The 22,513-nt window shown below is 40.1% G+C and overlaps 1 protein-coding gene and 1 long non-coding RNA gene across 2 annotated transcripts in view; one reads left to right on the top strand and one right to left on the bottom strand.

Moving 5' to 3' along the window:
• The window catches only part of LOC134793947 (uncharacterized), a 129,290-nt gene that overhangs the window by 95,303 nt on the left and 11,474 nt on the right, over nucleotides 1–22,513 (top strand). The gene's annotated exons all lie outside the window — the stretch shown is intronic.
• LOC134798419 (peptidoglycan recognition protein-like) lies at nucleotides 14,497–15,393 on the bottom strand. The gene has a single exon (XM_063770845.1). It carries the CDS (start codon nucleotides 15,391–15,393, stop codon nucleotides 14,497–14,499), a length of 897 nt encoding a protein of 298 aa, XP_063626915.1.

Genomic DNA, 22,513 nt, shown 5'->3' with positions numbered 1-22,513 from the left:
CCGTGCATGCTGGTCCCAAAAGTAAAGAAAATAGAAAATTGCTTAGTAATATTATCTGTCTAAAAATAGGGAATATTGCTTTTAAAATAAGAGGTCTTCGCAATTATTGGAAAATTATAAATATATAAATCTGAAAAAATATACGTATTAAACATATAAACAAAACAACTGGCCGCATAGCCAAGATGCCAATCGCTTACGCTCCGTAGCGATCGAAACGCAATTGTCACTGTCACACTAATATGAAAGAGTGATAGAGAGACATAATGCTTGTCGTTGTCGAAGCGATAGCGATTGTAACCTTGGCTAGGCCGGCTGATGTGTCTCTGGAAGTTGCTTAAATATTGCTAAAACAAAACGGCTTCAAAAGTTGCTAATTTAAGCAACATAGTTGAGTTTCGTAGACATCTATTTTATTATTAGTTATGGTATTCTTCTTCTCAGTCGGTTCCTCAAGGCTGAGGGTCGTGACCATCAGGAGTGCAGTTCTTCACCACCGCTCTCCAAACCCCCCTGTCTTGGGCCAGCTGTATTGACCCCTGGATGTTGACGCCCGTAGCGTCGCGTATGGCATCAGACCACCGAGTTGGAGCCCTGCCTCTACTCCTTCTCCCTTCAACGCACCCAACCAGAACGAGCTTTTCAAAGCTGGACGGGTCTTGGCGGGCCACATGGCCAAAGAAGGTCAACATTCTCTGGAAGCATGTAGTTGAAAGCCGGGTGGTAATATGTAGCTCTTCGAGAATAGACGCGTTGGTGCGGCGTTGCGTCCAGGATATGCCCAACATTTTGCGCCAGCACCACATCTCGAATGCGTCTATTTTTGCTCTCACACGTGGCTTCCATACCCATGTCTCAGAGGCGTAGAGGAATATGGAGAAGATAAGGGTGCGCATAAGTCGGACTTTCGTGTGGCGGTATATATTCCTGTTTCTCCAAATCTTCTCCAAGCGCTTCACTGCTGCTTTTGCGATTTGTGACCCTCTTATGACCTCCTTCATGCAATATCCGTTACTGGATATCTGTAGTTATGGTATTAGAGAATGGTAAACAGTTATGATCCGCTACTTTTAATACTGACTGTACGTACATCTCGCTCAAGAGCTTGGAGGATATAACCCAACGGAGTAGTCATTAACAGGCGTTCCCCTTTGTCGAAACTCTATGTTATGACCAATGGTCATTATGCATTTTACAAGCTTTTATTTACTTTCACCTGTCCCGTTGTCTGTCTGTAATCAAATCTTGCAAGTTAAATTTGATCCACTTCCCGGTTTCCGATTGAGCTGAAATTTTGCTTGCATGTATAAATAGGATGTCAATGCAATATTATGGTACCATCGAGCTGATCTGATGATGGAGACAGGAGGTGGCCATAGGAACTCTGTGATGAAACAACGCAAACCAATTGTGTTAGGGGTTTTTAGAATTGTCTCGATGAGTATTAGTTGTCTGTCGTAAGAAAAGTACAGTCAGCGATAAAAGCTTGTACCAAAAATGAAATTTTTGCCAAAAACTTATTTACGTTACGTATATTTACCTACATTTGACGTGCCCCTCCCCGCAAATATCGGCAGACTGTTTTGTACAGAAAATTACAGACAAGGCGTTTGGTTATTATTATGCGCTGAGAGTGAAATAGAAATGGGATCATTGAAAATAGAGAATTTTGTACCTACTTTTATACCTAGATAGGGTAATTCGCCAGTAACTGGCCACCTGTTAGTAACTGGCCACCCTAAACTAAAAATATATTCACTTATATTCACCTATAACCATAATTAATTTTAGTATAAGGTGGCCAGTTATTGCAACTTTATACTAAAATGAATTCTGTTTATAGGTGAATACAATTCATTTTTAGTTTAGGGTGGCCAGGTACTAACAGGTGGCCAGTTACTGGCGAATTACCCTATTAAAGTTAAAAATAAATTAATTTCAAAAACGGATTTAACAGGTTATAAAATTCAAATGTTCCACTTTGGTTGAGTCAGAAGTCCTAATAGATTATCGATCGAGTATATGATAAACGACATGTGTTCCGTTACGACAAGTGGCAATTAGCTCTAAACGCCGACTTGCGTGTGGAAACAAAGAACAAACAGTTTTTTGAAGCTTTTCAACTGTTTTTCCCCTTGTTTTGTTTTAGTTTGCTTCCTTGTTAGTTTTAAGAGGAAAGGGGACGGCCGTTTCTCCATATAAACGTAGTCCCCATATTCCTCTCTGGATATTTTGGATTATGGAAAACATCTGGATTATCTGGATTTGACATTATGGAAAATATTTTTACATAATTGGATGTATAGGTATATTAACCATAGCTATGCGCTAAAGTTACCCCTACGTTTGACTTTCTTTCGATTTTATGATTATGGTAAAAATTGGGTGCGAAAAACAGATTTCATACAAAATTTTATATGCTCCTAACTCTTATAATAATTAAAAATGCGAAATAAGTCAAATGTGGGGCATAGCTGTGGTTGATATAAAACAAATTGTGTCAAAATATTTTCAATAATGTTAATATCCAGAGAGGAAAATGAGGACTACGTTTGTATGAAAAGGCGATTTCCTACGGGTCCTCCAAAGGTAGCAATGTTTGTGATTATAGGTCACCTACTTATAGTACTTATAGCAATGGGAAAAGTAATATTATTGTTTATATAACTAATAGTTCCTTTAAAAACGTATGTTACATATGTGGTTCGTAAAAATACTTGTTTATATAATATATATAACACTTAAAAGATTTTGAAGGGACGCGGGAAAACATACCTATTTCTTAACCGTGAAAAAATGTATTATAAATCTAGTTGCCCGGCATCATGCATTTGATATTTAATTACCACTTGCTTTTCGATGACGAAAACCATAGTGAGGAAACCAGTAGTCCAGCAGTACATCTGCGAAGAAATACAAAAGTTGTATATGAGGTCCCCAATCCGCATTGGGCTAGCGTGTGGACTATAGCCCAAGCCGCGCGAGAGGAGGCCTGTGCCGAGCAATGGAATGTATATAGGCTGAATTACTAATTTTCTGTTTTTACTTTTCGCATCTCTACCTTTACGAAATGCATTTAAAAATTGCTGCCGTAAAATCAGGTAGATAACTATACCTAGTCCTTAAGTACAACTATGGACCATTTTTTAACGTTGATTTATTTTGGAGCTTAGATACACTAATACTCTTTTTATATTATATACTCAACATAATTTGAAAAATACTTAAATACATATTTTACTGTATTTAACTTGAATTTGGACCATAGTAGTAAGTTGTGGACTAAAGTTACCTGATTTTACGGTACCTTTGTTCTTCAATAGGCTTAGCTACCCGTCCAATTTGCAGTCGATTGTACTCGTATGTGAACAAGGCCCAGTCATTGAACACATGCTTGTTAGACTACCCTTGTCTAGCCGGTATTCGGCAACATCCAGGTTTTCGATAATTGGCCGGTTCACCGTGTACGTGCGGCGGTGACGGGTATTCATTGAAGGCTTTTCCTTATAACTCGTTTCTCGGTATATTCCTATTTGTCCCCGCCGGGCACAGGTGGTTTTATATAAATCATTCCATTTGTCCCCGCCTCTAGTATGGTGGCGGTCACGTACGGCGGGGACAAATGGGAATAGATGACAAAGCTAGCTCCGCACCGAAGTGAACGACGTTTTTGCTGACATTTTCAAATATAAGATTGATTTAAGTAGGTACAAGAAGTGCATGCAGGAAAATACAAAAAAAATTACAATCAAAAATATAACAGGTTCAGGAGAAAAATATATGCGTAAGTGGAATTGATATTTAAGGAGTGATGTGTGTGCGTGGGTGTGTGTATACAGTGGTGTGTATACAGTGGTGTGTGTGCGTGTGTGTGTATGTGGGTGTGTGTATACGCTACTTAAGTATAAATGATCTTACTTGTACGTACATGTACCTATTGGCGCGAGAAGACGCCCGACAACTAAATTTCATCATTCATCAGATATTAATGTACTTTTAGGTACGTTCGAATTGGCTTATATGTATATTTTAAACCAAGAACCCATATTAAATAATTAATGCCAGTAACGGGTTTAATGCGATTGAAGTTCATAAAAAAAAAAAATAAAGAAAAAGAGGAAAAAATATGGTTGTCTGTATCTGTGTAGGTATCTTATTTTGTGTTTTCTTTTATATCATGTATTATATCGATTGTTTGTGCTTACGAATAAATCTATTCTATTTTATTCTAAAGTCGATTTACGGACGATAATTTTGCGTGATAACGTCATAAGAAAACATTACCATTACATTACGTAACGTTACCATGGAGATTTGTCCACAACGTTACCATGGAGATCTGTCCACAACGTGACACTTTTTCGTGCATGATACCGGTGTTCATCGATTTATGACGTTATCACTAGGGAATGCAAATATTCGAAACTTTCAGATATTCGATTATTCGACTTTTTCTGATGAGATATTCGAATATTCGAATAATTATTCGAATATTTTTAAAAAATAAGAAAAGGACCGAGAAATCGGTTTATTATCGTTTTATTCAAAAGCTTTTTTCACATATTGCTCAAACGAATGATATTTTGCTGAAATCCACTTAATTGACTAGATTTTATCATCCTATTCTGAGACGCCCACGTTTATAAAAGCAAGTTAATGGCAAAAAATTGACGTTTTCAATATTTCTAGGTAAAATATTATAAATGCGTCGTTGCGTGAATTAATATTACTTTAACCATCCAAACACGTATGTAAGAGAAAAATAATTTTAATAGGTAATCATTTTCTGATTTAAATTAAATAAGGCCTGTAAAATGGCCTTTAATTCCATTGTATTTTAAATCTTTATTGACTTTATTTGTCTTGGCAAGTTTAGTTTTGATTCCTAAATGGTCGGCTATTATGTATATAAATTATATAATAGGTATTGGAATATTTAAGGGAAAAAGTTGGCCAACTACTGGATGGATTATTCGTTAGCTAAAGGTGCATGATTAGATATAATTTACGTAACGTTGCTTGTATCTACAAAAAGCATTAGCCGCACCGTAATAAAACATACTTTTTGATTTCTTTTCCTTTGACATTGAGTTAGGTTTAACTGTATACACGAAGCCTATCGCGAGAAATACAGTAAAAACATTATTTCCTTCGCATTTGGGTACCTACCGTTCCTCATTCACTGTAAATACCCGGCAAATACACAGAAACTGTAACTATAGCGGATGAAAAGAGATTTTTTTTTAGTAAAAAAAAATATTCGAATATACGAAACCTGAGCGGCCGAATATTCGAATACCTATCAAAACAGGCCGAATATTCGACATATTCGAATATTCGAATAATCGAATTGCAAGCCCTAGTTATCACGTCAAAAAGTAATATAATTAAAAGTCGCGTTAGACCCGTTCATGACATTAATTATGTGTACAAAACGGGATAGTTTAAAGTGTTAAGTATATATTAAATATTGAAGTACCTACTTATTTTCATAAAAAAATAATGGAATTATAACAAACCGCCACTTAATTACAGGTCGTGACTGGCGGCCGTCCCCGTCCTCGCATATCGCTCTTCCCATTAACTTACCGCATTGCAGCAGTTCAAATATTAAATCCACTATGTCGAGGTAATTACACTCAAAAACCTAACTTTAAAATAGGTACCCACTCCGTAAATAGTAGATTGTTAACCAAGGGATGAAAGGCACTCATTTCTGCCGAGATGCAATGATGCCTTTCACCCGAGTTAAACACTACATTTCACGAAGAAAGTAAAATACATGTGTTTGTTAAACATGGAAATATCAGAATAGAAATTGTAAAACAAATCCATTTAAAAACAAATTTCAATTGCTTATCGTAAAAGCTCGCTCTCTCTCTCTCTATATATTGCGCGAGGCGAACAAAAACCATTTTGACGTAATATTGCTCAAGTCAGAATTTGTAGTAGTAGTAGTAACGGGTCAAATTGCAAATAAATTTCCTTACAAACAGACCTATTTTCATTGCTATTTAGTATAATATCAAGATAACCGTTTTTCTTGGTAGCAGGCAGCTTAATGCAAATTTAACGTAGGCATAAAAAGGTTACCCGCCAATCCCGCCATTGAAGCATGATTTAGTGATGTTAAGTAGTTAGTAGTTTACTTATGTTAAAACTTATAAGTTTTATGACATAATTCATATAGGTATGTAACTTATGGCCTCTCTACACGACGGCCCAGCGCTGGACCAGCGAGATGCCCATGCGATGGTTATGGCTCGTCTACACGATGGCCCAGTGCTGTAGCAGCGAGATGGCCATGCGATGGTTGAGAACACGCACTATGGAATGGCCTGCGTGTAGATGCGTACGCACCATCGGTGGCCCACTACCTTTGAGGTGCAGACGAAAAACCGACACAGTGGCCATCCCACCGCCATCCCGCCGCGCCATAGGAGCCGTTTCTCACTGACATCCAGTTTTTTGCGGGTGCGGTTTTTTGCAATATCCCGTTATAGTAGTATAGGTGCTAATATAGTAACTTTCACACGAGGATTCAGTTTGCGGGATCCTGCACGCATACTACAGAAAACTGGATCCTGCAAAAAACCGTACCGTCTGCGGGCGATGGTTAATTGTGCTCACCATCAGGGCATTCCTTCCTTGGTCGTTTGCCACCTATATCATAAAAAAAGTTGTAAAAATACATTGTATTTTTTCTACTGCAGCACTCTTATTTGTCGATTAAATGACTGCCAGTGAGATCAAAATCAACTTCATGGGCGGGGCCCCGGCGCAATGTTTTTAATAGGATCCTAACAGCACCACAGAAGAAAAAATAGTAGTACTTAGGTACCTACAGAAGGTTCACTCTCTAACAAAACGCGTCTATTAGGACAGATATGACCGCTAGGTGGCGCAAGAGCGGGTGCCCGTGCAACCGTGCAACTACTAGGGCTAGACACCAAAATTGGTGTGGGCCGCATGTTCTTGCAGCGATGCGACGAAATCGCAGAGTGAGCCACGCCTGACAACACTTAGGGATATTCATACAATTGCAACTGTTGTTTTTTTTTTTAATTCTGACTTCTAGGCATCTACAAACCAATATTTACTTTGATATTATTTCAAATTTTCGGTGTTTTCCGCTGTCTTAGTAAAAATATTTATTGTGGTCTTGGTATACTCGGGCCTAACCTTAAAAAACTCAACTTCGTTTCGTTTAAATATGATACTTCGGCCCTTGAATTTTAAGAACCCTTACTATGTACCTGTTGCACAAAATACTAGGTATATAAATTCTATCGTTATTTTTCATTTCAGTCAATTATACCCGCCCTGCCCTGTTTTTACAAAATGTATTCACGATTAAATGCATACACGAAGTCAAAGTCTGCTTAATGATTATGCAGAAGGGCTCCCTAATTAAAATTAAAATCGCAGCGCGGGTTCATGTTTCTGACTTGACCTAATCTACTTTACTGTACCTAAATAGTCTAAGAGCCAGCCACGGAAAGAGGTGGGTTAATAGACCAACCTACCATGCCTGCTCTGCTAATGTCGATTTGGTCTAAAAATCCGTACTTTAGTGTACCTATATAGCCTAAAAGCCAGCCCCGGAAAGAGGTAGGTTTATAAACCAACTTGATGCCTGTTTTGCTAATGTCGATTCGGTCTTAAAATGGCAGAGCGGGGCTCATGTTTGTAATCTGACCTAGTCTACTTTACTACTATTGTACTCCTCAAACGATCTTTAGACCAGGGCCGCCTTAAACTATGCTGGGGCCCTTGGGCGCATAGGAATTTGGGGCCCTTTTGGAAAGTAAAGAAAGCTAATTAAACTAACATTTTAACTACTATCATCTGCTATTTATTATGAGTAATCAAATATACGTACTGTTACTGTCTATCCTTCGGGGCCCCTGAGGATGGTATGGTAAAGACGGTACTGCCTTAGACTTCCTATTTTCATACAAATTAAATATTATCTTAAGTGTACGCCGTTATCATTGTAACTGACGTTGCTTGTTCTTGTTACGCCTTAAACACAACGAAATTCGCAATACATTATTGCATCTTAGTATAAATTTTAAAGTGTACTAAAAATCGAAACACAAGTTATTTTTAAAAGTCGCTATAAATAAATAAATATAATTGGACATTTCTTACACAAATTGACTAAGCCCCACGGTAAGCTCAAGAAGGCTTGTGTTGTGGGTACTCAGAAAACGATATATATAATATACAAATACTTAAATACATAGAAAACAACCATGACTCAGGAACAAATATCTGTATCATCATACAAATAAATGCCCTTACCAGGATTCGAACCCGGGACCATCGGCTTCATAGGCAGGGTCACTACCCACTAGGCCAGGCCGGTCGTCAAATATGCTATGTTGGTCAGTTTGCGGAGTACAGCGTACAGTTTAATATTTTGCTCTTGTTACAGGCCACACCCGGTATTACTGTACACTAATTTCCGGCGCTAGCTCTCCGACTACACCAGCAGGTTAACTTAATCACTTATTCACTGGGAGGCATACTAACAGCAACACACTTTAGGCTGCGGACTGGAAACAAGCGAGCGGCGGCGCGTTAAGCTGGGCGGCGGGCGGTGGCGGGTTCAGGACAAATTCATTCAATACTATGAAGTATTTGAACAAATTAAATTATTTTTCAGAAAATATTTTAATTTGTTTTTATCAAGTAGAAACACTACTATATAAATTATAAACTGAAATAAATGTCATATACTAAGAAAAAGTGACCAAGGCCTCCAGTGCCCCAGGCTGGAATCGAACCAGCGTCCTCTGCTATCGCGGCAGGTGCCTGAACCACTCGGCCACCGGGCCACAGCGACATTAGTCAAATTTTCCAAGTATATGCACTTCCTACTGAAGGCTTGTGGCGCCCCCTAGCCATCTCTAAGGTAGAACAGTATGGTTCGAACCTTCTATCTGGATCATTCTCATGATGATACCGAGCTAGCGAGAGAGATGGCGCTGCCAATCAATACTATGAAGTATTTGAACAAACAGAACAAACTAGGGGGCGCCACAAGCCTTCAGTAGGAAGTGCATATACTTGGAAAATTTGACTAATGTCGCTGTGGCCCGGTGGCCGAGTGGTTCAGGCACCTGCCGCGATAGCAGAGGACGCTGGTTCGATTCCAGCCTGGGGCACTGGAGGCCTTGGTCACTTTTTCTTAGTATATGACATTTATTTCAGTTTATAATTTATATAGTAGTGTTTCTACTTGATAAAAACAAATTAAAATATTTTCTGAAAAATAATTTAATTTGTTCAAATACTTCATAGTATTGATTGGCAGCGCCATCTCTCTCGCTAGCTCGGTATCATCATGAGAATGATCCAGATAGAAGGTTCGAACCATACTGTTCTACCTTAGAGATGGCTAGGGGGCGCCACAAGCCTTCAGTAGGAAGTACATATACTTGGAAAATTTGACTAATGTCGCTGTGGCCCGGTGGCCGAGTGGTTCAGGCACCTGCCGCGATAGCAGAGGACGCTGGTTCGATTCCAGCCTGGGGCACTGGAGGCCTTGGTCACTTTTTCTTAGTATATGACATTTATTTCAGTTTAAAATTCATTCAAGTCTATACATTTTGATCTAGTCGCGCAAATCACCCCTCGTGCCGCCCGGCACCGAGCGACTTAAGGCCAGAGGACACCGGCTGCGTGTGCGTGACGTGCACGTGCGCGTGCACTAAAATGTTGGAGCCGCACACGCACACGTCACGCAAGCGGTGTGCCGTCTCTCATAAGGATCTGTATACTACAACGCGCACGCGCACGTGCACGTCTATACGAACTCGTATCCGGTGTGCACAGGCCTTTACAGTCCAATTCGAACGTGCACTTGACATCAAACCGATATTGGAATATAGGTAATATTGGAATCATATCAGTTAGCTGTAAAAATCAAGCATCGGATTTATGGCATTTAAATTAACCATTAAACTTGAAATTTTGTGGTGGTTTAAAAGTCACACAAATCTATACGCCGCCATACAATTGAGGATACGCTCTCATTTTAAAACAACATCAAACGATCAATAATATGTAGGTACTACTATGTTTTCAGGTAACAAATTCTCATATAATTTAGGCTCGAATCGACCCGAAATTTGATTTAAAATTGAATATGTCGTAGTCAGATCGTATAATCCGCTGTATTACATTACGGCTAGCCGTTTTCAAAAACAGGGGCTTTTTGAAATGCGGCGGTTCGACGATTAGCCGGATTGTCATTGCGACACGTTCTTCAATAAGGCGGCCAACGTTTAGCCGCATCGTACTACTATTTTAGATTGTAGAGTGACCAGTTCTTTCGGTCGCCTACGTAACCGGAGTTTGACAAATGTTTGCAATTTAATTTATTTTTACCATGGTCCCACCGCATGTGTTTCTTTTCCAAAACATTTCCTTCACAACTTAAATAGACGGAGCCCTGCAAGCGGCGCTCCTATTTCTGGGCCGTTTGCCCCTCGGGCATCTAAAGCTACCTAACGAACCTAACCTACTTACCTACCTACGCTTTTTTCCCCAAAGTGTAATGTTTTCACGGACGTCTCACTAAATCAATAGGTAGGTAGGTTAGGTTCGTTAGGTAGCTTCAGATGCCCGAAGGGCAAACCGCTCAGAAATAGGAGCCCCGCTTAAGCCGCCGCCGTCTAGTTAAGTTGCGAAGGAAATGTTTTTTGTAAAGAAACAGTCCGACGAACTTCAGATTTGATGGACACCCCAGCGTTTGTCAGGCAGCGCCACGAGTGTTAAAAATGGGAACTAAAAACTGTCAAAGCGGCGGCTAATGACTCGCTGTATTACATTACGGCTAGCCGTGTTGAAGAACGTATGGCGTCGAATACATTCCGGCGGATTCTCATTCAGCCGCATTCAATCCGGCTAATCGTTAAACCGCCGCATTTCAAAACGCCCCTGTTTTTGAAAACGGCGGATTATACGATCCGACTGCGACAAATACATAAAGTCAGCTACACTTAGCAATGTACAAATTGCAGAACATTCCCAAAAAGCTTCTCTACGTTCTAGAGAATGTTCTCAGAACATTCCTGCAACATGGAAATTACTGTTCCACCATCTTGGATTTTTTCCAAAAAAAATTTTTTGTCATAGGAATCTAGAGGCCTCTATCTCCCGCCATGCCAAATCTCAGCGCGCTCGGACCAACTTGAAAAAAAAAAGGTCGGCCATTTTGATTTTTTTAATGCAGTTTGTTTTGTCTCGAGGCCCTCTATTTGCTCCTATATTTGGTAGGGCACCCCCCACCTATCACGCACCGTTTAAAAGTTGCCATACAAAATAAAAGTGACCAGTATTCCCGCAATTGTAGCATTTTTCAAAAAAAAAAATTTTATAGGTATGTAGGGACCCCGAGATTCCGTGACCAAAATTTCAGCGCGCTAGGACAACATTTGAAAAAATAAAAAAAAAAGTCAGCCATATTGAAAAAAACATGGCGGCGTCAAAAACTGCCAGGGTCCCTCTATGACATTTGGTCGAGCACCCCACACCTAGGTCCGACCGTTTGGCCGGGCCGTCATACATTTTCTGACCGGAAGCGGTAGACCAAAAGTCGGAATTTTCTGGGGGTAAGGATACTACACCTAAACTATCGTGAATATTCATGGTATAAACTACGATAAATAAATAAATTCTCGTTCTCGAGAACATTCTCAGAAGTTACCGAGAAATTCTCATGTGGAAAGTTTTGCAACTTTGGAATGTTCTCGTGAGTGCATTGCTAGGTACACTTTACAAAAAAATGCCTAGAAAATGTAGATTTACTCGTAGATGAAATTTGGTATGAAGTAGAGATGGGCTGCGCTGCGCGAATATGGACTTTGCAGAACAGAATATTCGGCCGAATATTCGGTTCAAATCATACCGAACCGAATATTCGGTTGGGCTAAAACTGCTTAAAACGCTGAAAACAAGTTCATACAGGTCCGCGATCTGCACTGCGCACGTGTTTTTGACACTTCCCCTTTGGACCGGCCGGGAATGTTTATGAAAAGACACGGAACCGTCTCATGCCTGACAGCGAAGTTCACCCGCGCCCGGCGCCAGCTAGGGGACACCCTACAAAAATAATTTGTTTATTCGGTAAATATTCGGCACTTCAAATTGTACTATTCGGCCGAATACGAACATTGAAAAATATGCCGATTATTCCGAATACCGAATAATTACCGAATATTCGGCCCATATGTACGTATGTAGTTAGTTTGAGGTCCGGGGAAGGTCCTCAAACTAACTATGTATATTTCAATCATCATCATCATTAAACGCAGACGAAGTTGCGGGCAGAAACTAGTATCACATATGGTTGGTAGTTAATAATGTGATGATAATACCCTAATGAATTAATTATTGTATCATTAGTATCATTACTTGGTATATTCCATTCTAATTGTTTAGTAGTTTAATGATGATGGACTATATTAATTGACGCATAATTTGATAGTGATTGGATTTTAATTGTCAGGTGTGCGAATACAATATAAATATACAATATAGGTACAGTATGTGCACACAATGTAATTTAAACTTGTTTTAACTTAGCAAAAACAAATAGGTGCCTTTATGTGTATGCATATGTGTGCCTCCTTCCAAAAACAACCACTAATTACTTACGTAGGTGGACTTTGAGAGCCTAGCCAAGATGCCAATCGTTTGCGTTACGACAACGAAACGCTTTCTGTGTCTCTATCATTCTTACATAATGATGTTTTAAGTGCTTATAACTAATCGAATTTAAACTGTCGTGGGTCATACTAACACTAAGATACTCCATTTTCAAGCACTAGCAGTGCATGAGTAGCCGTTCACGATAGCTGCGTGCCGCGTACTGCCACCTGCTGGGCAGCGCGCTGCGCGTGCCATTAGATAAAAGGCCAGTGCTTGAAAATGGAGACCTATTAATAGGCTCTCCAAAACATGCCGCACGAGTGACTTCCATCCTCGTCGCCAGTGAGGTAGGTATTTAGTAAAATTAGTAAAACAACCGTTGACTGCGTGTGCTATCAAAATTGTTGCAGACTTGTCTGGGTCTAACTGTAGACACTAGTGCCCCCCCCCCCCCCCTTGTTCGGCCCACGCCGGCAGCAGAGGACCAATGACTGGTTTATTACACATCACTAAAATACTTTAGTTAGATAGTGAATAGAATCAGGCGTTACTTTGCGGAAATCCATATTAATTAAAACCAAAATATTACTTTGGTAATCCGCGAATTTGCTTTGCGAATTTGCGGTTTGCTTTTCGCGGATTAGCAAAGTAATATTTTGGTTTTAATTACTTTAGTTAGAGTTAAACCGTATAATTAGCTATCTTAGTAGGTTATACCTCTATTGAATTCATTCGCAGCGCTGATAAGTGATAACAGTGCTGATTACCTGTCGCGGACGAGCATAAAAAATGATGACTCAGCTGCCGGCGAGGGCCAAACAAGGGGGGAGGGGGGCACTTAGTGTCTAGAGTTACACCAAGACAAGTCTGCAACGATTTTGGTAGCTCACGCAGTGCATGTGTTATTATACGTCATAGAAGTTTGACGTTTCAAATAACACTTGCACTGCGTGTGCTATCAAAATAATTGCAGACTTATCTGGTCTAACTCTATCCACGATCGGACATCGTACAGAAATTGCTAAATAGCTTGCCGGTTACATTTAAATGAAATAAAAATGGAATGTAAATATTTATTCTAGGCAACTACTCGTATAATGTGGCCCTTAAAACTAGCATAAGCAGGTACCTACTTACCTACCTACATAGTACCTATTTTTAAAAAGATATACTTTTCTTAAAAGTAAAAACTTCATAATTATGGTTGATATTAATTACGCAACCCCACAGTGTCAGGGAGCCGGCGACATTTGACACCCTTAGGCCAAGGTCGCTGACCACAAAAAACTTGAAATTCGCATTGTGTCGAAATTCCAACATCGTGAATATGAAAAGATATTTCCTTCGGTCAGTTTTGCCACTTTTGCCAAGCGTCTGGAAGAGTAGCGTCTTCACTGTAACTCGATTTGAAGATTTGTTTGATGCTGACTTCGTCCATGGCATGGCATTCTGACATCTGTACGAACGCCAGTAACTCATTCGGTATGAGTTATTGCAAATCCATTGCGAAAAATACGAAGCAGCGACCTAAGTCGTAAGAATGAATAATATGTTATTTGATATTATGCAGTGAGGCGGTCCGATTCCAAGCACGCATCACACTACACTGCATTTATAAAATGTAATTAATATATGTAATATATTTTTGGTATTACATAAGTTATATACTAATTCTCGCGTTATGTACCCATATTTAATTACACAAACGGGTCTACCGCGATATAATCCGTGACCACAGCTGGTGCAACTCAGCTGAAACGTCGGAATTAAAGGTAAAAATAATGAAATTATATCGCGGTAGACCCGTTTGTGTAATTAAATATATATACTAATTCATAAATGATAAGGTAAACCTAATTTATTGTATATCGCCTCACAGTCCATGCCCCTAAAACTATGGGTTCTCTCGTAGTGATCAAAGTTCTGTAATGCTCGGTAGAGGTTGCTCCCGGGGCTAGTGGTGTTCCGGACATCCATCGCTGGCAGGATGGTGTAGTCAGGGCGGAGGAAGCCCAAGACCACGCCGTCTTCCAGCAGCATGTTAAACCGCTGCAGCTGCAGTTCGCTCACGCGGCTGTGAATGGTTAGCTCTTCACTGTAGTTTCCTATAAAAGCGACGCCGAGGGAGCACCGATTGTAGCCATATGTGTGCGCTCCTTCTCGGTTCCAACCGCGGCCTTGGTACACGCGTCCATCGTTGCCGATCAAGTAGTTATACGGTATATCGTAGCCAAGATCCTTCGAATCCAAGTAGTACCTCTGTAAGCTCCGTAGCACCGTGGCGCAGTTGGTGAATCGGTGGCATTCGGGGCCGACGGTGTGTTGCACCACCACCAGCTTGAGCGGCGCGAATCGTGCCACCGTGGTGTTGTCCGTGTGGTCGCGCGCCAGCCAGTCTTCACGGGTGATGTTCCACTCGTGAGGGGCTCTGTCGACGATGTTGAACTCGCCGCTCTTGAACACGAGCGAGAAGTAGAGTACGAGCGCCGTGCACAGCACCAGCGCGAGAGAGATGCATGCGCACGAGAGACTTAAGAACAGGTAAAGCGGGCATGAGTACGCCTTTACCAACTTAGCTTTCTCCGCGTTCTGCGTGGCCGAGATGAACTTCGAGCCGATATTCATGGTGAATATCTGGGCTGGTGGCCCGGTTGGCATCAGCTCCGTGGGTGGCCCGGACACCACTGCCATCTCCAAGCCGGACATGCCCTGGTCACTGGGCGACCCCATGACTAAATATTCACAATGATTTACACACAATATCTCTGCACTGGTCTCAGAACGCGACTCACTTAAATTCACTCCTGCGATAAACATAATCTACGCGAAACCCTGTTTACGAATGGATAAAATTGTTGACATAGATTGATTATTTTTAATTTGTAGTATCTATATTCATTTATTAATATTATATTATAAATATTAATGACGATCATAATACAAATTCATGTACTTATAACTCTTATAAGTATAGATAGATTAGTCTAGAATAATTTATAATGTAATTTTATTTTATCCTTTCCTTTGATTTTAGTTTATTATGCCTCCGTAAACGAAAAGTGATAGTCCAATAATAAAAATAAATTTGCATTTGTCTTGAGCTTCACCTATACACGAGGTTGACACGGCCATATTCGCTAGCGACTGCGTCAACTAACTCACAGTGCTTCTCTCTCGTACTGACATTGGTGCAAGCGAGATCTACTGCGTTTGAGTTGACGCAGTCGCTAGAGTTTACGGCCGCGGAAAACTCATGGTAAGTTTACTCAGGCTCGCCTTGGCGGGGGCACTACCGTGCCACCAGATGTCTATTTTACAACAACCTTTGACAAAAAAACAACGGGTTGCACTCCGGGAGTGCCGGTAGAAGTGAAAACTCAACGAAATTGTAACTCAAAATATTAATAACAGGGCCATATAGTGCAAAATGTCTGCAGCACTATGTATACCTATTGAGGTTAACGCCATCTAGCGTTGTATCGTCGCATTACTTAAAACCCCTAAGCACATCACTGTGAGTATTATATACCAGTTTGAGGGAAACTCACTAGATGGCATTTAAATAAAAAAACAATGACATTGTCCGTCGCATATAACATATCGTCACGCAAGCGCCCTGCGCCGCCTACATGAAACAGCAGGCTCAGGCATACATTTTCGCCGTGCGGTAGAAAGAGACGCCTTACGCGTTACGCCTTACGCTGTCTCGAGTTTATCATTTTTTCCCCACCTCAAAAAGTGCACAGCGCCGCTAAAGAAGTTTTCACTTCAAACATTTATATAAAAATTTATACTTAGTCATGTTTTTAAAAAAACACATGCATTTTACTTTCCTCGTATTCGAAATGAAAAGTAGAGTGTTTAACTCGGGTGAAAGGCATCATTTCAGCCTCGTACTATTGGCACTCTCACTGCGTTCGAGCGCCAAACTACCTCGGCAGAAATGAGTGCCTTTCATCCCTTGGTTAACAATCTACTATTCTATTGTATTTCAAGAAATTGCATGGGATTTTGGTTAGGGACGTTACGGTATTTGCTCGAACGTCTGAATTGATTGTACTCTAATTAGCAATGTACCTACAGAATGTACTCGCATCGAATATTGCATGCAAGTTCTTGATCAATCTAAATGGGGCTTTAGTTTAGAATGTTTATATTGATAATGTGGCTTAATGTGTGATACGATTTAATGTTAAATTAGCGTTGTTGTTTATGTGCCAGTGTCCACTTGATAAGAAAGTAAAGCAGGAATATACACATGATCACGCGTCATGTTGCGGAATTTCACTGAAACTATTTTTTTCATACTATACTGGACTGTCACCATATACCTACATGAGAATAACAGCGCCCTCTTGACAATGATCATATATTACTGGTCAGGGTTTAGATAGGTCTCCGCGAATGTTTGGCGAGCCCTGTTGCGCTATAACGTTAACTAGCGACCCGCCCCGGCTTCGCATGGGTTAATTAATTATACACCTAAACCTTCCTCAAGAATCACTCTAATATTGATAGGTGAAAACGGCATGAGAATCCGTTCATTAGTTTTTGAGTTTATCGTGAACATACAAACACACAAACAGACAGACGCGGCGGGGGACTTTGTTTTATAAGGTGTAGTGATGATAAGGTAATTCCCCGGCGCGACATATTTACCTACATTACTTCAAAAAACTTCCGAACAGACAAATCATAGCAATTATTGTAAGTAAATAAGATTAGACTACTTACAATACTAACATAATTATATTGACTACACCTACGACTTGCACATCAGGCATACCTGTGCTTGTGGCTGTGAATCATCGAACAGACAAATCATAGCAATTATTGTAAGTAAATAAGATTAGAGTACTTACAATACTAACATAATTATATTGACTACCTACGACTTGCACATCTGGCATACCTGTGCTTGTGGCTGTGGACGCGCGCGCGTGTGTGTGCGTGCATGCGTGCGTGCTTGCGTGCGTGCGTGTTTTATTTACTGACAAATTGGGGTTGCCAGACCATAAATTAGGTATGGCAAATTAGAATTAGTGATCCGATTCGCCAACAGATGGCTCTGTACACAAGATTAATAAAAAATAAACTTTCATGTTTATAGTTGCTTGAAACAATTGAAAATTTGTACGGAACCCTCGGTGCGTGAGTTAAAAAAAACTCGCACTTGCCCGGTTTTTCTTAGATTTTACCTCTTTACGTATTACCTACAATTAAGTAATATAATATCTGTTTTGCGTAGACTGACGTTTAAAACTGGTATTTTCTCTGTCAATATGATATTCAGATAAATAATCTTTTAGATCAATTTAATTTAAAGATTTATTCTAATTGACAGACAATTTGTCAAAACTTGATTGAAGACGAGGAAAATTTCGCGATCTCATATTTCGTTCGTCGAGGATACACAAATAAAAATGAAATCCTGTATAAACTCAGATTGGAGTTGATATCTGCGAGTCGTTTATATAGGACGTTGTATTTTTATAGATATATATTAACTGAGTAGATACCGCATGTAACTGGTAACAGAGTTGTATAAGGCATAAGACATATGTACCTATGGCATACAGCCTCTGAACCCTGGATTGATGTATATGTATATTATGTATTGTATGAAATATTGTTCATTCAATCAATCAATCAATCGTTTGTTTGCAGTTAAAATAAACACAATTATATAACTAGAAAATTCTTTACAGTTAAAAATACTTATAGTGAAAAAATAAATAAGAAAATAAGTCAAAACAAAAGTAATTAAAGAGAGAAGATACCTATAAAAAGAGTTCACGTATACAAATGTCCAATATTTATTTAATATTTTATTGTTGTTTTTTTATTCGGTAACTAAAGACGAAGTCGCGGGTGTGACTTATTCCAATAAGGCCTAGTTTGGAACTGTTGGGAGGTAGGTATAGTAAATTCAATGTCTCTACCTACAGAAGAAGTGTTACGTAACGATGGGGGAGGACCATCGCGTAATTCTTATATGTGCATATAATGTTAAGTGATTTATATGTACTTATCTATACTCGAGTCAAACATGTGAATTACTGCATTTAAATTCTAATGAATATTTTAGCGATGGCTAAAATTATGGAATTCTCAGGAATTCTTACTTTATCAGTAAAGTAAAACAATAATCTGTAGGTTTGTTCACATAATTTTCAGTCAGGATTGTAATGATCAAATCAAAAGGTAATCCTGATTTGGAATAACCTAAAATTGTAAGTGTTCCTGTCGATCATGTCACGCTTGTGAGTGGTCTAGTGGACATATCTCTGTGTGCATAAGGTATATTGTCTACAATCTCCAGGCCTCGAGGGGCCGCTTTTATTAGAATCGCGAGTGCGCCGCGCGCCATGCACAATCGAGAAAAAACATCAATGTAATAAAAAATGACAACGTATAATATGTAGAATTGGATTATATGCACGGGAAAATTATGCTGTAAAGGATTTGACGAGATTTCGTGACCTTGGCCTGAATTCAAGGAATCATCAACCAAATAATTTAGGGGTAAGGGGCTGTCCATAAATTACGTCATCGTTTTTTGACGATTTTTGACCCCCCCCCCCCCCCCCCCTAAAATCATCCAAAAATCATGCTTCGAATGACCCCGTTTCCTCCTACGTCATGCTACCATCATCCGATGTCCAGACCCCCCCGCCCCCTAATTTGAAATGACGTAATTTATGAATAGCCCCTAAGGCAAAAGCTCTACATATTTCCCGGGACGGTCTTAAAACCTGCAAAGCTTGCCTTATCGGTGATACTGATCCTTGGTATAGTGCGACATAAAATAGTAGAAATTAAATAAAATGGAACTAAAAAAAATCCATGCTAAATTGTTGCCATGTTTACGTCATAAATGTGGCAGTTGCGTAGGAAGTGGTGCTCTCAATATTTTACGCTGAAGTCACAAATCACAATGGTGAAATGCAAGCAATAGGGAATATTACGCGAAACTGTGCGTAGGGGGCGCCACTACCACAATCTATCACAATCTGGGGGTCTACCGCGAAACAAGAAAATCGAAATTTCGTTAACTAACCTCTCTATCACTCTTGTTCATTCGAGCGATAAAGAGGCAGATAACTTAATTTCGATTTTCGCGTTTCCATCAATGTCATATTTTATTGTCTGTAAAAACTTGTCAAAAAACAGTTTAAGGCACGGTATGTATAAGGTACTCTATGGTTTACTAGAGGCGCTGGTTACTGCACTCTGTCGGCAGAACATTGCAGTAATACCCCCTATTAAATCGTGTCAACCCGATTGAAGGCATCAAAACTGACACCTGCCATATCGCGTGCGCCCATCAGCGTGAGCGATCTTCAAGGTCGTAATCTAAACCGTGACAAGTTGTTCAAGCGGACGGACCTACCGCGAACCATGTTCGACGTGTTGCCTCACTGTCACACATACGTACGAATTTACAAGTGCGACAGAGAGGCAACACATCGAACGTGGTTTGCGGTAGGCCCTCTGAACCGGGCTCCGGAATGATTGTTTTTCTGATAGAATTTTATAGAAACAACCAGTAAATTTTAATAACAAAACTTCCGTGAGACACAGACATATTATTCTGAGTCTGCGCCGGTCCGTCACCGTAAACGCAAGCTCCTGATGACACTCCTCGGTACCGAGTGAAACATGTCGAGCGTTTTTCGACTTAAAATACGTGAGTGACCCGTTTTTAATATATTTAATACAACCAGTAAAATACGTTTTACTCTGTGTTTTAAAATTCTCGACGTGCCGTAAAAACGAAAGCTTTTAAACAATAAACGCGAATTTCAATTAAAAATTCAGTGACTCTATTTTTTTACTCTACGAATATTGCGAATGTAAGTGATGTACGAGTAAATAGAGAAACACCTGCATTTTATAACAATTCATAGTCTGTCAAGCCATTTCCGTCATTAGAAACATACCCGTCACCCGTCAGTAGAAAAAAGCTGCAAATTTAAAAAATGCAGGGTTATTGTCCCATAGAACATTTGAATAAGTATCGTGTCTTTTTCTACTGACAAAGTTGATTGACAGACTATATTTTGTATTGAAACAATTCACTTGTTAACTTAATACTTAGGTACTCCTTTATTCGGAAAGCAAATTTACTTTACCAAATTCTTAAGGCCTAGCGCGCACTACGATTTTTTGTCGTGCGATTATTTTGTCGCAAAAATGCAACGTATGTGTTTATATGTCAGTGCGCGCATATGCGTCAAAAAAATCGCAGCTATTTTAAAATTGCGATTTGTCACATTTTTCCGCGACTGCTCGCGACGCGATTGTCGCAAAGTGAATTGCAGCATACGGAGTTGTATGGCCCCGCGCGCACTGCGATAATAAAATCGCACCCCGGACCTCAGTCGGCATTTCGCTCTCCAAGCCTCAACATGTCGGAACTTGCTTCTCCAATGTAGTCTCAAGATGAGACGGTAGATGTTGACCATTTAATTATGGAAATATAAGGAGATCACCTTTGTGGTATAAATACTCAAAGTCATACGCATATTCGTCATACGTTCGTCAGTCGCATATTAAAGACACGTTTCAGACACAAGCGCCCGGTACGAAATCCATGTTGAGAATGAACAAATCGTCGACTTTTTCATCGCAGTGCGCGCAGTGAATTTTCTGCGATATATTATTACAGAGCGATTCGAAATCGTGTCGCAAAAATTAAAATCGCAGTGCGCGCTAGGCCTAATAATTAGCTCGATATAAACGATAAACGCAAAAACGATATCTTATCTTATCATATCTTAGCCGAACAGCACAACGACATCTAGTATGATATTGAGCAACTATAAAACTGAACATTACTACATTTAACACATATTCAGGTCAAGTACATAAAATTGTTTTCGCCGGTAATAACACAAAGCCCATTGCGGTAATTATTTCATTAATAATAATTTAAATTGAACATGCCAATGAAATTAATTACTTGCGTACAATTTGTAAGTCTGTTTCAGGTTTCAGGTGCTGCCAGCGTGCGCGTTTCTGAAGGGCGGATACCACATTTCAATATATTACTTATAATCGGCAAGGAGACATTCAGAAATGACAACTCATTGCTAATGTAATAGTTCAATAAAAAAAATGGTGATACTTACTTGGCTGGCGACAATAATGAAATAGAGACAATAACGAAATTTAGATTGTAGTTTTTTGCGTTTTGCAGCTTTGAAGGATGTATCGGTCCGGAAATGCCGCGGGCGACAGTTCATCCCACAGTTCAGCTGTACGAGGCAGGAAGCTTATATGTTTTTTTTTTTTTTATGAAATAGGAGGCAAACGAGCTGACGGATCACCTGATGGTAAGCGATTACCGCCGCCCATGGACACCCGCAACACCAGAAGGGTTGCAAGCGCGTTGCCGGCCTTTAAGATGGGAGTACGCTCTTTTCTTGAAGGTTTGTAGGTCGTATCGGTCCGGAAATACCGCTGGCGACAGTTCATTCCACAGTTTGGCTGTGCGAGGCAGGAAGTTTCTGGAGAAACGCACAGTTGAGGACTGCCAACCATCCAAGTGATGAAGATGGTAATGTTGTCGCGTAGGGCGATGGCGAAAAGAAGCGGCAGGGATTAATCCGAACAATTCCTCGGAGCACTCCCCGTTATACATGCGATAGAAAATGCAGAGCGAGGCCACATCTCTACGCAGCGCCAAGGAGTCAAGCCGTTCCGAAAGACGCTGGCAGTCAACAATTCGAGCCGCTCTTCGTTGGATGCGGTCCAGAGGGAGAAGCTGGTATTGGGGTGCCCCTGCCCACAGATGAGAGCAGTATTCCATGTGTGGGCGAACCTGCGCCTTATAAAGCTGTAGGCG

The sequence above is a fragment of the Cydia splendana genome, chromosome 1, assembly GCF_910591565.1.
Source record: "Cydia splendana chromosome 1, ilCydSple1.2, whole genome shotgun sequence".
NCBI classification, from domain to species: domain Eukaryota; kingdom Metazoa; phylum Arthropoda; class Insecta; order Lepidoptera; family Tortricidae; genus Cydia; species Cydia splendana.
The sequence above is the reverse complement of the archived record's forward strand: the minus strand, read 5'-3'. Positions and strand labels throughout refer to the sequence as shown.

Bases quoted from the DNA above. Each gene is read 5' to 3' on its own strand.
- LOC134798419 (XM_063770845.1), bottom strand. From the start codon at position 15,393: ATGGGGTCGCCCAGTGACCAGGGCATGTCCGGCTTGGAGATGGCAGTG.